The 18,392-nt window shown below is 35.1% G+C and overlaps 1 protein-coding gene across 1 annotated transcript in view; it reads right to left on the bottom strand.

Annotated features, from left to right (window-relative positions):
• Nucleotides 1–16,476, bottom strand: part of Smp_158130 (ethanolamine-phosphate cytidylyltransferase) — a gene marked incomplete at its 5' end in the record, with an annotated part of 29,012 nt that extends 12,536 nt beyond the window's left edge. The window contains 9 exons of the mRNA XM_018798132.1: nucleotides 1,871–1,947; nucleotides 3,068–3,284; nucleotides 5,848–5,989; nucleotides 6,849–6,896; nucleotides 7,613–7,679; nucleotides 10,674–10,749; nucleotides 12,837–12,922; nucleotides 12,985–13,062; nucleotides 16,404–16,476. Coding sequence (XP_018653104.1) covers nucleotides 1,871–1,947; nucleotides 3,068–3,284; nucleotides 5,848–5,989; nucleotides 6,849–6,896; nucleotides 7,613–7,679; nucleotides 10,674–10,749; nucleotides 12,837–12,922; nucleotides 12,985–13,062; nucleotides 16,404–16,476 — 864 coding nt within the window. The remainder of the gene's footprint in view (nucleotides 1–1,870; nucleotides 1,948–3,067; nucleotides 3,285–5,847; nucleotides 5,990–6,848; nucleotides 6,897–7,612; nucleotides 7,680–10,673; nucleotides 10,750–12,836; nucleotides 12,923–12,984; nucleotides 13,063–16,403) is intronic.
• Between the last annotated feature and the right edge of the window lie 1,916 nt (nucleotides 16,477–18,392).

Genomic DNA, 18,392 nt, shown 5'->3' with positions numbered 1-18,392 from the left:
CGCCTTCTGATAATAATCAACATATGCTCACTGGTGACTGGCTCCATGAGGTATTTCCTGGAGTTCTAGTGAGAAGCAGTGACCGATGGAGTTCAACCAGGTCTGTTGTGAGATAACAACTTACTGAAGATGTGTCGCTTAATTTCGTGGATCGGTTGAAGTTAAACATATAACACCATTGGATGTCGGCTCAGTGGTCTAGTGGTTAAGCGCTCGCGCGCGAAACCGACAGGTCCTGGGTTCGAATCTCGCGAGGCGGGATCGTAGATGTGCACTGCTGAGGAGTCCCATAATAGGACAAAACGGCCGTCCAGTGCTTCCAGGTTTTCCATGGTGGTCTAGCTTCAATTGATTCATGATCTCAACTATCAAAATTTATAATAATGTGGTTACGTAAGACTTTGATCTCCTTAAAGCATTTAAAAAGATGTTAAAATTAATGACTCGTGAGTTTGGACAATTATTTTATGAAAAAACATAGAGACGTCCATTTCTGAAATTTTCTAAAGGGGCTGATTGACCATAATATTTTCGGATGTCTCATAACTAATTATTAATACTTTAAAGCATATTGAAGTTTAAGCCTCGTATTTTTAATATTTTCTTCGTTTTAAAGTTAGTACGGTTATTTCGTCGAAAAGAAAATTTTCTTCGCTGAATCCTTTTAATTTTTATTTAATGACAAAATGGGTTATTTTACCCTTTCATTTAATAGAATTTCCATTTTCGTTTCAAGTAAACATTTTAAACCTTCGTTTCAAACGACATTACACATTGTGATGCCAGACTGTGTTGGAACTAATGAGAATGAGTATACAATACATCCAATTTTTTCTGCAAAATTTGTTGCTCTTGGTTTGCTTAGAATTTAAGCATTACTTTCATTAAAAACAAAGTTTATAATAGAAAACGAATGGACTAATTATAAACAGTGACTTCTAAACACTGGAAATGATGAAAATAATAACACTGATCAGTTTAACCAGTGAAAATACCAATTATGGTAACATTAAAAAGTAAGTTGACCCATTAAAGATATGGTGTGATTGATAAGATGGTGAGTAGACGTGAAGAATTATAGGTTGTTTTATGACCTTCATTTTCATGCTCCACTAATTATTTATGATAATTTTGTGTTTAAAAGATTAAAGATGACTATCAGAAAACTCTATAGATGGTTTTGATATTCCTTGATATTGTAGTAAACGAGTACTTTGCGGGGAAAACCAATTCATTAATTAATGTGAAATTAGTGTCTTCTTAAAATATGGAAATCATACAATAAATACATTATTTACACATCTTTCTTCAGTTGCCCTTCACATACTTCTTCATTCCTCAAATTCGGTTGTTATTCCTATTCCTCTCTGTTTCCCTTTCTGTTCTCTTCAATTCAATCTTAATTTTCTGCTGACTGGCATTCCACTTCCGATTGGTGCTACATACTACTTATATCTGTCAACATAAGTAGCCTACACCACAGTATTCATTAACAGTCTGTATATGCAATTTAAAAGAGACTCAACTGTCTTAAAAGAATAGAACACTTCTTAGTCAATATTACAATCGGTGTTATTACTGAGCTTATCAGGAGTGGTGGATTACAGGTTTCAGTAACGATGTTTCAATAAACGATACGATGTTTACATCACGCTCTACTCATCTTGGTTTGTGAAACAGGATATTGTACCAAATTCATACATCATATGGGGCCATAGCCTTGGATACTATTGTGTATTAAGTTGTAGAGTTCCATTTACTGACTTGGTGGGTTGAGGCCAACCAATTGTATAACTAAGTTAAATACACATGATACCAGTTAATATTTCTATGACTGAAAAATTGTTTAAGTGACTAAGTCGGTACTCACTTTATCCGAGTATAATCCAACCACCAGATAATTCCCAAGTTTTAAGCATTGCTCAAGGAATGATAAATGACCAATGTCTATTTTTCACATTATAGTTATACATTAAAAGGTATGGTAGTTAAAGAAACATGGTATTTGACTACAATTGTTAATTTCGTTCATTTTCAACTATGAGTGAATAATTAATAAAAGTTGTTGTACAATGCAACAAACTGAGACGACATATAAGAACAGTCGTTATTGAGTTTATTTCATGAGCAACATTTTAGCACCTGCAGATTCTACGTTTACATTCAGGAAATCTGTACCTCTGAAACTTCTTTTTTAAATCGCTGAATACGGCCCTTTGAAACTCAAAATTGAAAAATTACACATTTTTCCTACTTTTAAAAGGGATATATCAAAGCAGTAAAAGAATATGGAGTTAACCCGCTTGGTTCATACGTAATGTTAGCAAGAAGACAATGTTCTGCACTTGTGGCGAAGTTTTAACAGTCACTTATTCACTGAAGTAAACAACGTATTTAGACATTTCCCTTTCTATTGTCAAATTATGTCGTAGAACTAAGTAGCATTACAATACTTTTGACAGTATATAAGATTCGTTTTGTCACTGACATTTACTAAGAAAGGGGGCTTCTAAGATAGCCGTATTACTTAACTGGTTACTCAGTTCTGCTCATTACATAATAAGTTATCACTGTAATTAAGGAACTAATGCTAAAAAATTTAATCCCAGGACCCAACTTCTTTTCGTAGCAGATTCAGCCACTATTTAAAAAACGAGAGAATCTGAAAACACCTGATCCGATTGCATAATACTTCGGAAAATTATGTTGCTAATGAGTGATATCAAAAGTAAGGTGTGATTGGCAATTGAGTATTGACTAACAGACGCTAATTAATGTGATTTCCCCCCTATTACTAATTTATACTCTGGACTTGCTAAGTGTAAACTGTTTTGCAGTTGTGATGAATAAAGTATTGTCTAGTATAAACTCTAGTTCTCTATATTTGATCGTGAATCGTGTATCTGTAGTAATGTGATCCAGTCTGGATATAGCGCATCGATCGAGTGTCCAGGCAAGTGGTAGGATAATCTCGGTACCCAGTCGTATTATCGTATCATAGTAGCGTAATATTGCAAACAGGAAGTATTTAAATTTCACCATTATATCAATTACACGTAAAGGATACGGAATAGGTCAAATGTACCCGGTACATATACCACAATGTCATTACTATTAGGTTCACGAAATTGTCCAGAACAAAATTGACTTATACGTAAAATATTCGGCATATATGTCATGCCACCAGTAGACCAAATTGAAACATTAATTGAATCTGCCACATCATTATCTTTAGAACAATTTGAATTTAGACCGGGATATATGGGTGATAATGTTTCATTTGTCTAGAAATCAAAATAAAACAATGAAAAATAAAGAAGATAATTTTAAAGGAAAAATGTGTATCGATAATTTCAAGTATTTCTTTGTACTATACAATTTTGAATATCAAGCGAAACCTTAGTGATTAAAACACTCAGTCTCTAACTATTGAGTTGCAACTTCGAACCCCACTTTATCTGCTTCAGTTTAGGCAACTCGGTAGTAGTACCATTAGCCCTAAAACAAACGGCAAAAAATAGAAGTCGAATGCATAAACCTTCGATTGGTAGACCAGTTACATTATTTAAAAATGATCAGTAGGAAATAGTAAACCTGGATTTTGCTTTTACCCTTACCCAACAGTAGCCGACAATTCAAAAAAAAAACATTCATATGACATTCAGTGTTCAAACCAGAAGTTACAACCTACTACTGAGCTGATTAAGTTATGTGAACAAATTAATGCTTAGATGACTAAACATATGTTATTAACTGAGACGCAAAGTTTTCTTTATGACAAAGTCCCCTCATGTTAATTCTCAATAATCAACAAATCCGGTTTTGCAAATTTCCAAAAATTTCAAAAACATGGATCAGCGCGTTGTAAACAACGTAGGAGGGGTGCCTGAGAAGTAAAAGGAGATTGACAAGGATAAAATTCCCGAGATGGCGGAAAAATCGCTACATACGCTAGAATGAGAAAATACGATCAAAACAACAAGAAAGTTTCTCAAATTCCTTCAACATATGCTATACCTTCTGTGTAATTTATTGTGTATCATCGAGTCTTGTTAATGAGGTTCGACCTCGCTACCTACATCTGGGGGTTCGAGCCAACAACATTAGCCTACTTAGTTAAAACAGATTTGTAACATCACTTTCAAGTCCATGGCCGGATGAGATTTAATAAACAATTTTACCGATCTGATGGCTATTAGAATTAAGCGGCGAAAAGTCAGTCGAAAAAATTATGTTTTGTTTTTTTAATTAATAGGAAAGTTCAAATTCCTAATAATAATGAATTTTACTGATTCTTGACACCATTTTTTTTATTTGTTTTTCTTTATCCAATTCGTATCTATTTGTTATTATCTATATATTTAAGATGATTATTAAAACAAATTTCGTATTAAGTAGTTTATTATTATTATTATTTTAGTAAGTTTATTTTTACAAGCTTTGACCTATTTCCTATCATACTGTTTATTATTTACGACTATGCCAGCCACTTTATTACCAAATCATACTTTTAACTTTATTTATTTATTTTATTTGAACACATAAACATTGGTATAAACGGGCACCAGATATATATGCGCCACACAAAAAACTGTCATTTCATTTATTTGTGTGAGGGCTATGATACTGCCCGGGTGCCCAGACCGAAACAGGTGGTTTCCTTAGGGGGCCACACCCCGAGCCTTTGACCTAAAGATCTGATCCACAATGCAGTGGAGCATCGCAAGGAGATGTAGTCCCATGGTAGCCGGTGACCAACGATTGATTCATACGCCATTTGTTCCATCAGGATACTGGAGCCAGCCCATGTGCACCATTGGTTTGGAATCAGGGTTTTCCAACTCTCCTGTGTGAATCTTCCGTGTTCACCAACCCGGTTAAAGCGCCGGACATTCGCTTTTCGTCCTCTCAATTTCGTGTACAACACACCCGCCACGAGAAGGCAGTGAGTAGGACTTCCTGGCAGAGGCTGTATACGCGTGGCCGTGTGAGAGCATTTCGAGAGAGGGGGCGGGCCCTCCCCACTTTCGGCCGTACCAGGGCATTATGTGATCCTTTTGTATATTACACTAAGTCCTGAAGAGGGTCGAATTGAAAATATTATAGTTTGTTTAAATCTATTCTAAAAAGTTGCATACGACAACAGAACAGTAATTAACAATTATTCACAATAATATATTGATTAGATCTGCATCACTGCTACTGTGCCTTAGCTAAAGTAAAGTTGACTTTGAGCTTAATTAATTTTCATAGTTTTCTCATTTCCGGGTAAAGGCCATCTTACAAATAATTCAACTGTCGTGTTAACTTTGGCTTCAGAAATAATTTAAATACCAGAGGTAGAAAATTTTTGAAATAGAATTACCATGACTCCTTCCATTCATAAATCGTTAGCTCCAGCATTAACTAGGGGTGGTACCGTAATGAACGAGAACAAAGGTGGGGACAACCAATGTATCTTAATACAAAATTACAGAATATCTTGGTAAAATATGAGAACCATACACTAAATACTTCATTTGGAAATTTCCATCATTTGTCCTTCACACTCTGTATGCTTTCTCCAGTTCATAATTCCTTTCTATTTTCTCTTATTTTCTCTTCAACTCGATTTTCTTAGCCTTCTGCTGCCAGCCATTCAATTTTCGACTGGTGTTACATACTACCTACGTCTGTCGACATAAGTAGCACACACCACAGTACCCCCTTTAAGTTAAAGCCTTTTACTTAATTATTGAGTTACAGTAATTTATTTTCTATTTTTAGCTATGGCTGAAAACAGTTTGTAAACGTAGGAGTATTAAAATCCCATAATAATCAAGAGAAACTTATAAGACATTCATTTACCTTACAAGGATGCATAAATTTATCTTTACTTTTTAATATAGAATCTAACGATTGTGTTCGGCGAATCGAATACTCTGTACTTGAACTAAACTGCGATGCATAGGTACCTTGATCTTGCAATTGTTGTATACGTTTTAACATTCTGTATGCATAATAATAATAGTAATAATAATGACAATAATAATAATAAACAGATATATGTGGATAAAATTAAAAGAAACTGATGATATAAGCACAGATATTTGCGTAGAAAAACAGGAATAATGAACATAAATTGAGTTAAATGATTGGAATTAAATAATGGTTCACATGGTAATCTAGTTCAAGCTTCTCAGAACTTTGATTTCCGAGTTACAACCTACGCAAGAAACAGCTGCTCAGTGCTTTACTGTATTCCATGATTTTAGAGCTTCTCAGAAAAGAGTAAATATATGACTCAATCAGCCAGTCAGTTTTACATGTCGGTTGTAGAATTCTGAATGTTATGATGTATGTAAATCACGTTTATACAGTGGTTTCCTAACTAATAAGTGTTAATTGTTACTCAGTTGTATTTATTCGAAATCGGACTATTAATGTAAACTATAAATACTAATGAATTCGGACATAGTTTTGATCAGTATTTACCTTCTCTCTTCTTACGTTGAATCATTTCAGCTAAGTATTTGCACCAGCAACACATTCAAAACAGTATTATTCAGTACTAAAACACCTAATGTTAGTTTGCGATTTAGGAACTCAGTCTTATCACTTTATTTACTAATTCATTAAAAAATGAGCCATTTTGAAATTATGTGAATTTATCCCTTTTAAAATATAAAAATATCCTTCAACACTGTTACAAAGTTAAATGATATAAAGCATTCATTTATCTTGAACACAAACACGCGAATCACCTCGATGTGTAAACGAATCCTATGAATACATGGAATCGCATCATTATTTAACACCCAAATAATGATTTACACAAATGTACGCAGAAACATAAGACAATTACTAACCTTGAAACTAAAGCTGTAGTAGATATACCCTCAGTTCGTTTAACTTCTCTAATTATAACAAAATGAAATAAAGTATATAAATCACCATTTATGATGATACTGAGAAAGAAAACGTTGGTTAGAATAGAATTATACAGAATAAAATTCACTCAAGACAGTGTGGTTATATTAGAGATGTGACGATTATAGTGTTTTGAATTAACATTGTTCATAACCAAAAACGAATTATATTACAACGCTCCACTTTCTGTGAATTCTACCAACGGTTTAACGTAAATGTCATGTGCTTTGAAGCTTTTTTCTTATTTGCATACAATATTCAAATACTATGGTCAAGTATACAAGGGATGACAATAAAATCTATTATCTCACTAGTAACTTGAAAATAGTGTATACTCAACCAGAAGAGATCGATACTTACATCATATTTGCATCACATAAGAAATACGATGCTTGATTTGTCCTCTACAATCACATAGTGATGATAACTACAAATTCGAACATCATTCCCTATGGATGACAATCTGGATGGTGTCCAGAACTTTCACGGGAACGATGTTACGACTTAAGCTAAGAGTGTTAGACTTTTAACGGTAAGATGGGAGGTTTGAATCTTTTTAATATGCTTCACTTTGAGCAGTTGGGTAGTGTTATCATCCTTTCTACTAGATGTGTCTGAAAATCGAGTAAACGATTCTGCACTCTTCATATAACAGAATTTTTTAAGAAAATGAGTAGCACAATCTTTTAGTAATAAGTCTCACTTGTATCGATTATTTGCTTTAACTTCTGCATAGGGATCCGAACCATCGTTGGATACCACCAAATCATCTACAATTATACAGATTAAACATAAACTTTGGAGGCAAGCAGAGTTAAAAATTAATCCACTCAAAATCATTAGAAGAGATGACATAATACACTAGTTACAAAGAACAGGTAGATGTGAGTTAGAATTTTTTTAACTGTGAAAATATAGGAAATCAAGATCGAGTGTGTGCGGCAAATGTTGCCAAGGAATACATGAAGTCTATTTATTTATGGTCCATTTTTTCTTATTTGAACACATAAACATTGGTACAAGGAGGCACCAAGATACATATGCGTCACGGAAATCATTTAATTTGTGTGCGGGCTAGGATACTAACTAGGTGCCCAAAACCAAAACAAGTGGTTTACTTAGAGGGTCACTCCCCAAGCTTTGGCAGAGAGATCCAATCCACAAAGCAGTGTGACAACGTTAAGAGATGCGGTCCCATGGTAGCTGGTGACCAAGGACAGGTCTATACGCCATTTTCTCCCTCAGGATCCTGAGGCTCATGTGCACCATTGATTCGGGATCAGGATTTTCCAAATCCCCTAGATGTATGCTCCGTACCTACCAATCCGGTCGAAGCGCTGGACATTCTCTTTTAGTCCTTTCAATTCTGTAAACAACACATGCAGTGGGTAGGACTCCCCTGGGAGTGGACCAAGCGGTATTGGGAAGAGCGAACTTCCTAGATAGGATTTAAGAGTTAGTTGTAACATGCGGTTGGAGACCTTAGGCTATATGGTTCGAAGCCAATGATAATGATACAGATATATTCATTTTCTGTCTTCCTCTATATCTTGTGCTTAGTATCATTCTGTATTTTTTATTTTCAAATCCCATTAGTTTTCTCTGACTATATCCTCTACATCTAAACGTTAATATCAGTGTTGCTACCATTATTTCCATTCTTTTTCCTTTCCTTTTGTCACACTGATGCGAAATGCATCAGCTTGGGCAAGTGGACATTAGTGCCAGTTCATATATTTGTGACTGAAAAACTTTAAATATCTAATAACAGTCTGTATAAGGTTCACTTTATCTGTAAATGTCCTATCCGAGCACTTTCCTGTAATGGTTGTGTAGTCTTATGTGACGCTACAGTTAAGGGTACAACTTTGTCTTTAATACACTACATACTTTCAAAACGGATTATATCAATTAACACAGAACTAGGAAATAAAGCACTAATAAGTGGAGAAAAAATATATACCATACAGTAATGAAAAATATGTAACACTTATATTGATAAAGCGATGAAATTATTCATAGATTATTGTTTAAATGAAAAAAGGCCGCATGAAGGCCAGGTTTAGTCATGGTGAAAGGAGTCTAGAAAAGTGAGATTTATTTGGTTAATTATTTGATTATGACCATAAATGAAACAAAAGGATCTTTTTTAATCAATTCACTGAAATTTCAGAGAAAAACAATATTAATTTTGTCTGTAGATAATAACATTGATGTATTTATGGTTAACAATAAACAGTTTCATAATTGATAATACTGAGCTTTAATATTTCTATAATACACCAAAAATTCCTTAGAAAGTTTCATGAATGTTGTGGGCTAATCAAGACTAAGTAGAAATATAATAGCTCAAATGCAATATGATCTCTAAAGCACAATTCGACAATTCTTTAAAATTAAAATAACGCAGTGTCATTGAATAAGAATAAAGAGAACTTAGTGAATTAAAAACTTATCCACTGTTGAGGCGTTGACGATCAATCAAATCAAGCCTTAATTCTGCCTGCAAAAACTATACGTCCAACTTCTCATCCTTCCTTGACCCTAACTGACTTCTCCCGTATGTTTTCACTTTGTTTTATTTTTATCATTATTTCATACTTTTTTAAACCGTGATCAGTTATTATTATCTTCTACAAAATTTTCATGGCTATTCAATCTCTTGACCATTAAGCAACCCACTTTTGATATTTGAAATCTCGAATTACTTTATAATGAGATCGTTTTTATCTTTCTATAGACTTGGATATTTACCAAACAACCATAAATATGAGTAAATGATTTCGTCGAAAAGAAAATTTTCTTCACTATGTTCTTTTAAAATGGAAAATGATTCACTAGGCATTATTCTGGTTACTGATGCTTCTTCAATTTATTTATAAGTAATGACTCAAACAACAGAACCAAAGAAACCTCGTGTTTAGACAGTCATGTTGACCAGAGGAATTTCCAACGAGAAATACTAAATAACTCTTTGTTATGATTGACAGGTATACACTTTGAGTTTAGTAGCTAAAAATGGGTGAGCAAATATAAGAAATCCGTTCACTTTGATATTCTCGACCATAGTTTATCTAAATTTGGAATTTACAGCAGAGCAATGTAAGTGGATAAATTTGTTCTATCTAAGAAAAACATTAAAAAGATTTATTCTAGTTGAATAAATTTTGGATTACATAATTTAAAAGTTTAGTAAGACTTACCAATAAGGCAAAATTCCATGTATTTGGTTTTAAATCACAATTCTATAGTAAAAACTAATTTTACTACCCGCCTATGTCGTTCGAAAATCGTGGGAAAGAGCTCGAACTCGCAGCTCATTAATTAAAAATCAAATGCTTCGGTAGTTAACCGATTGTTTCAGCCAGTGAACTACAGCCCTATATTACAGACTGTTTGCTCAAATTAGCAATCTTAGGATCAACTTTTCAAGACTCACTGCACCTGCTTAGGCCTGATAAAGTGAATAGCCTTATTGAAAAATGAAAACAAACAAGAAGGTAAATTTCAAGACACTAATAACTTGTACAATCTTTACCGCCGAAGAAACCACTGACAATGATCAAACAATGTACAAGCATGAAATTTCTGGATTATATTCAGAACAAGCTTCATGATAGAAAAAATTACGGTACTACGGACTAGTAGCGCCCATAATGTCGGGTTTCCTCAATCCCTTTATCAACTGATTATGACTTCTTTTTGAGCATAAATTTTGTCATTTTTTTAAAATTAAAACAACTCATTAAACTAATACGACATACCTCCATGTACACAGAAATCACAAGAATATTTTTCTAACGTTTTCACATAGGTAAAGTATGGTGCGTCTTCTACTACCTATGAGGGAATAGGATTAAATGACAGCTGATTAACAAGTTTAATTTGCTACATTAAAATCGACTAGACAATAAATTTGAATAAGTACTCAAAAAGTACTTGGAACTGTCATGTGTAAAACTAGACAATTTTTGAGTGATTAAGGTTAATGTAAAACTGAAGGGGCTCATAAAGTGGACATTCATGATATGCAACATATTTTGATGAAATATGTTCAAAGAAAAAAACACTTGGTAGTTTATTTTATCGTCCTCTAAGCATGAATTCCAGAAAATCACTAGTAATAAATATAAGCATATCTTAATGAATCTATGCATGTTGTGACAATCAATTAAATCCCATTAAATTTAAAATAAGTGGTACTATATGAATATTCCAAAATGCTGTTTATAATTTCAGGTCAAAGCAGTAGAAAGTGATTTGCGTAGCTAAATGTACTATCATGTGCCAGAAAAACAGTACAACAGTATTGTCCAAAAAGACATAGTCACAGATTGGTATGAGTTCTAGTTTATTAATTTGTCCTAGGTTTTACTCTGCTTACTGTTGGCTGGCTTATTAATTTATTCACTCAGCCTCCATTATCCAAATAAACACTTTATATGTCGTCCTATTTAACTAAATAGTATTGTTAGTCATCGGAGTTTAGTATATGAATCTGCACGTAAACTGTTATGAATAATGTACAATATTCGTTTACTTTTTATCTACATAGATAGAAACTTCAAGCATTAATAACTAAGACAGTTTTGCGATGAGTAGAAAGAATATTACTAAGTACATTTTTTATGAACACAAATTATTTACCGAATGATAATGTGAACAAAGCTCTCATAGTTTATAATGGACAGATTTAACCGATCAAAGTACGTAATTGTTACCTATTTTATGATTACGATAGTGGGGGGAACAATTTTCGAGCTTATATCATTCACAACTAGAACACGAGTTCGACTCCGACCCTAGGGAAACTTCTGATTTTCGTGGAATTTAAACGTGAGTCATTTGATAACAAAAACTATTAAGCTACTTTTTCTGATTTCATTATTGAAATCTGGGGAATATAAAATTTGCGAAATGCCAAACCTACAACCACAGATCCACATTTATTACCCAAAAGTGGGTTATACGATCAAGGACATTATTATGTATATTAAATTTAGATTTCGCAACATCAATACGACTGACTGTTGAGCTGAGCCATGTTGTTAGGCGCAGACTTCTTATTTGGAACCCAAGAAATATCAATAATCTATGGTTGAAAACAGATTACGTGTATAACCGGTTAGAGTGGTGCAAAATTATTTACTTTATAACTGATTCTAAGTCTTGATCTTAATATCATCAAATAGTTTCCATTTCTGAACCTCATTTATTTCTTCAAAACCATATTTCTCATGTTCTGCATTCCGTAACAGTTGATATTATTTTCTTTCCTATGCTTCTCAATTTTTTGGTTGTGATAACGCAAGGTTTCATAACTTGGACTTATACATTTATGTTCAGCCTCAAAATGTCTTGGTACGGCCGAGAGTGGGGAGAGTCCGCCCTCCCTCTCGAAACGCTCTCACATGACCACGCCTATATAGCCTCTGTCAGGGAAGTCCTACTCACTGCTTTCTCGTGGCATTACTGCTGTTTACGAAATTGAGAGGACGAAAAGCGAATGTCCGGCGCCTTAACCGGGTTGGTGGACACGGAAAGTCCACCTACGGGAGTTGGAAAACCCTCATTCCAAACCAATGGTGCACATGGACTCCAGTATCCTGAGGGGACAAATGGCGTATGAATCAATCGTTGGTCACCGGCTAACATGGGACTACATCTCTTCTCGATGCTCCACCTCCTTGTGGATCAGACCTTTAGGTCAAAGGCTCGGGGTGTGGCCCCCTAAGGAAACCACCTGCTTCAGTTTGGGCACCTGGGCAGTATCTCAGCCCCCACACAAATCAAATGGCATTTGTGTGGCGCATATGTATCTGGTGCCCCTTTGTACCAATATTTATGTGTTTAAATAAATAAATAAATATCACTAACTCTAATTCGGGTTTTTATGGAAAAACACTCAAACAATAGGTTTTACTTACTTCATCGACCCATTTCATAGCTCTGATTAGCCGATAACGTTCTTTTTCATGAAAAACTGGTGGTCCCTTATGTTTAGTGATTTCTTCTAATAAAGTAATGGTAAAGTTAAGAATTAACTTTAACACAAATAAAAGTATGCAAACTCACTGTCAGAGTGAATTCCAACGATAAGCTGATCCCCGAGTGATTTAGCCTGACGAAGAGCATTGGCATGTCCGAAATGGACTAAGTCGAAACTTTAAGGAAATATTTCACTATTTCAAAATAAATAAAATACGATTACCATCCATCGACCCATACACGTATGGGCTTCCGATTGTTTGTAGATGTACTGTGCATTTTAACCCCTCAGCTAAATGGTAATCTTAGACTTTTATTGCTAACTGATTATAAATTTACGTCTTTCAGTGGTACAAGAATTACGACTTGAATGTTTTGTTGAATTTCACCTCTTGAGGCAACAATGTTCACTGTATAATACAAAAGCTGGAAAAATAAGACTATTTTTGAGAACGTATTTGATTAAAATATCTATATACCAAACATTTGTATGAATAATGAGTCACTTTGTCGTAACAAAACTGTTGCTTAGCAATCAGCAATCAGGACTTTATTACAGATCGCAATCCTAATTTTTGGCCCTCATTACAAACATTGGTTTTTGAACCTCTTAATTCACTTCCGATAGGACACATATTTATAGGAAGACGTACCAATTTAGGTTGCCTTAAGATGGTACAGTGAGGATCAATCGACTGAAGGAAAAGCAAATAAATCAAAAATATGATGAGACAATAATTTATGGACGACCTTTGAGCAACGCTGAAGCGACCTTGAGAATGTCCACCTACTAACTAGGACTAAATGAGGGTTATAAAGCAGAGTTAAGAATTAGAATTATGATTTAAAATCGATGCTTATGGTTAGGAATTAGATTTAGGCTTTTCATCACAAACTGACATCAACTAAAATGCCAAAAAGCTATTTGGCCAATTAGATGAATGAATTTTGTGCCGACATCCATGACCTGTTATTTTACATCTAATCGGTTTGCCCATAAATTATAGTCTCGCCGGTTCCTACCTGGTTTATTTTTATTTTATTTAAACACATAAATATTGGTACAAAGGGGCACCAGATACATATGCGCCACACAAATGCCATTTGATTTGTGTGGGGGCTGAGATACTGCCCAGGTGCCCAAACTGAAGCAGGTGGTTTCCTTAGGGGGCCACACCCCGAGCCTTTGACCTAAAGGTCTGATCCACAAGGAGGTGGAGCATCGAGAAGAGATGTAGTCCCATGTTAGCCGGTGACCAACGATTGATTCATACGCCATTTGTCCCCTCAGGATACTGGAGTCCATGTGCACCATTGGTTTGGAATGAGGGTTTTCCAACTCCCGTAGGTGGACTTTCCGTGTCCACCAACCCGGTTAAGGCGCCGGACATTCGCTTTTCGTCCTCTCAATTTCGTAAACAGCAGTAATGCCACGAGAAAGCAGTGAGTAGGACTTCCCTGACAGAGGCTATATAGGCGTGGTCATGTGAGAGCGTTTCGAGAGGGAGGGCGGACTCTCCCCACTCTCGGCCGTACCAAGGCATTTGGGGGCCTGGCGGCATCGTTGATCAATTGCTACTAGAAATGAAATCCCATTACATGAAGCCCTTTTCCTTTCTAACCACTTTAAACTATTTGTATACATCTTCCCACATTTTTTAAGTGACAAGTAAAGTAGAGGAAAGTATCCACTCGCTGTTTCGAAACATCAGACAATCATCATTTCTTACAGTTTGACTGCGTTAGAAGCAATCGTTATCACGTAAAAGTGAAATATTTGGATGCCAAGCATTAAGTTTTTCACCGTTTACAACCCAAAAGCTTTGGTATTGATGACTCAATTTTAATTTAGTATAATGGGAGCTTCTTGTCCCATATAAAGAGTTTTCCGATATTTTGAACATAGAAGTATATGGAAACCGTCATCCGGACATTTGTAATTTTTATTTATTTATTTAAACACATATTGGTACAAAAAGGCACCAGATACATATGCGCCACACAAAATAATGAAAGTAGGAAGAGAAGGGATGAAAAGATAAGGCGGACTGAAATGTACAACCAGAAGAATTCTCTCAGTTAAGGAGGTTATGATCACTGTTTATGAAGAAAGTAAATAAAGGTTACAGCAGAATAGCAACTGCCTTCTATTCTGAGCCATATCTGATAACGTCACTAGCCACTGTGTTACACCATCTCTCGGACCCCAGCCAGGGAGTCGTGAAGGACCAACAGAAGTCAGCCATTTGCAGCTTTTTTTTCATACCACGACATGTCAAACACTGACCACCTCTCCGCTTTTTCCAACCAGTCCCAGAGTCGGCAAATAATCCACGACGTGGAAGTCTCTGGGACGACATTCGTAGGACATGTCCAAGCCACCGAAGTCGGTGTTTCAAGATGGTGACACCAATTGAATTATCGTCTCTGCGCCCGAACACACGATGCCAAACCTCTGGATTACTAACATGGTGTTGCCACTGGATGTCAGCAATCCTTCGGAGACAACGATGATCGAACACAGAGAGATGTCTAACATCCTATACTCGGAGAGGCCAGGTTTCACAAGCATAGAGCAAAACTGCTCTCACGACGCGTAGATCCAACCTTTTACAGCCAGACTAACATCACGAAGGCGCCAACGCAGTCAATTCCTTAGCCAGAAAGTCACCACTGTAAACTAGTATTCATTTTAATCATTAAATCATATTATAATTAGCATCATATAATATGGTAGATTTTTCTGTATTATTTCTTAATTATATATTTGTTTTTCATCATATTAGTTCTTGTTTATTACAACGGGTCCAAAACAAAAAAAAAGTTTGTTTCCAGGTTATTGGGTCAAACAATACTAGTTACAAATTCTAGTAATTTTGATACTAACACTTACCTGTCGTAGAATTTAATTTAAGGGGCATAAATCGTAATCGGTCCTCAAATTATGTAGTTGGCTAGCTTTCTGAAACAAATATTTCAGGCTCTAACAGGCCCTAATTCCTTAAGCGTATCAAATCTTACATAAGTGAGGGATGAATAGTGCCTTGTGTGATGTATTCAAATGACCATTGTTAGAAAGTCAAACAATTCATTTTAGCGAGGTGGTTGAGTACAATGACCGCTTCACTTATCTTGTAAGTATTACATATGGTTGGTTGTTATGTACGAAAATCTCACGATAGTAATATATATATATATATATATATATATATCCGGTGTTTGTTAACTTACGCTATCCGCAACTCAGGTAAGATCATTAGCTCTCCGTCAATGGGAGACTAAACCTTACAACAATCTAGTGTTTTCTGGTTGTAAAATACAACCCAAAAAGACAGTAGACGCACAAGTTTTTGAGATTTGACAACAAGTCTCCAAACAAGTGGTTCCGTATGTTGAGACTGGGATCTATCCAATGCGTCAAGTTATAGAGATAGAGATAAAAAATCTTTAGATCAAGCTGTAGATCATCTACTACAGTATTTGAGACGGCATTACAGATATCTGACCATTATCTACTCCAGGACATTTAGTGCACAGTAAAGGATAAGTTGATGTTAACCAGTAACCAGGTATAGTCATACAATTTTCTCTGAGCCATACTTTTTGTACAAGTGGTAGTACGTCTTTCTGAATAAATAAACCTCAGTAGGTGGAGTGATTTAAATACACAACATTGGGTTTCATTTGGATTGACCTCAGCACTCATCCACACTTCCTCCAGGAAAACATGGGCAAATATTCTACAATGGTTAAGAGTAACCACACCAATTCACAACCCTGCTTAATGAAGTCACTTTTTAGAAATTGCGCCATAAAATACACTTTTCTGGTTGTGGTTGACAAAATAAACGTTTTGTTTGGTTACACACCTAGGTAACAGTAACATGAACGTATTCATTCCAATAAATGTCGCGTATAGTTTTATTTGCGCTTCAGGAGAAACTATAATTTATGGTCTAACCAATCACATTTACGATAACAGGCCTTTAGTTTTAGTGTGAAGTCAATCCATCCACTTGGCTACTATCAAACTGGCCAAAGATGAATTTTAGAAGTAAACTTTGAAAGCGTGACTTAAAAAGCGTTTTGCGTAGCACATGTTTTTTGGTTATGGGTCACCCACGTTTTAATCATTTTCTACAAGCGCTTGTGGAATATTATTTAGGTGTGTGTACATACTTGTAATGACACCCTATTTGAGTCAAACGTATGGCTCGAGTAACGAACCAATAAAGAGGAAGTTATTTTTTTTATAATTGAAATTGAGTTTGATGTCTGTTTCACACTGACAAGAAGAATTAAATGAAATAGATATTATCAGTTGAATAAAAAGCCGTTCGGAAGCGTAACAGTCATAAGTTCATAGGCTTACTTAAAAGCAGTTGACAATAATGATTCTCCTAACGTGTTCAGGGTTAGTTGGGATGAGATTCACGAAACAACTGCGAGTAAAAACTCCTTCAAATTTAAGTCAAGGTCATTCAATACCCAATATCCTTAGGATTAGGTAGTTCAAATGGTTCTGGACGAATAGAAGAAGCTTTAGCTTAACGAGCCTCCGTATCTAGTAGTTGTGGATTTTCAGGCACGAACCAAGATATGTTATTGATAAAAGGGGTAAAAGAAAAGAGTTAGTAAATCATAGTAAGATATCGTCCTTTGTCCTTAAGAATATGTCAAGTTTTTTCTCACAGGACCACTAGAAAGTTGCTTAGATTATCTCATTCCACAAAGAATTCCAGCATTTAACTACTGTTAAGGAGTAGTAGGTATGTCTACAGTCTGTTCTGCTGCGTTTACTCCAAATTATTGGTGTTACCCCTAAGGTTTTTGTTGAAACCTAGCTTAAGTATTTGGAAGGGCGTCTGGAAGTGTTAAAGATGCTGTAAGCTAACGGAGGGCTATCTCTTAGATGTCTCTACTTCAATGGGTAAAGGTTATGGAGATAGGATTAATAAACTTATTTTGTCAATAGCTTTTGATATCTTTTGCATTTATCTTGTCAATTTCCACAGCTTGTAAATTTATCACTAAACGATTGTACTTGTTGTTTAAGTGCATGACTTTGAACACTTCCTTTCGTTTTTGAATCCAACATAGCACGACATGGTTAACTGTTCATAAATAAATACACTCTTATACACACGCCTCTAGTTCTACAATACTTGTGGATGTGATAACCGAATTATTAATTAACTATCATCTATATTTATAGACTGTTGTGACATTCTCATAGTATTCTACGTTTGGCAATACTACTGGAGTCATATCAACCTAACTCGAATTACCAATTATCTGTAATTGTGGATTCTGGTATCAAACGCAACAGAACACGCACCAGCCAGATGATTTAAGTAACGTACCATAACTTTTAATTATGTTCATAACGTATAATTTTTTATTACTATACTGATTTTTGGACGTAATAACTTTATTGCTATTTTTGAGTTAGTACACATTTTCGGTCCGCCACAAGGTTCAGAGATGGAAGGCTC

The sequence above is a fragment of the Schistosoma mansoni genome, chromosome 6 (genome assembly GCF_000237925.1).
Source record: "Schistosoma mansoni strain Puerto Rico chromosome 6, complete genome".
Taxonomy (NCBI): Eukaryota; Metazoa; Platyhelminthes; class Trematoda; order Strigeidida; family Schistosomatidae; genus Schistosoma; species Schistosoma mansoni.
This window is presented reverse-complemented; position numbering and strand designations above follow the sequence as displayed.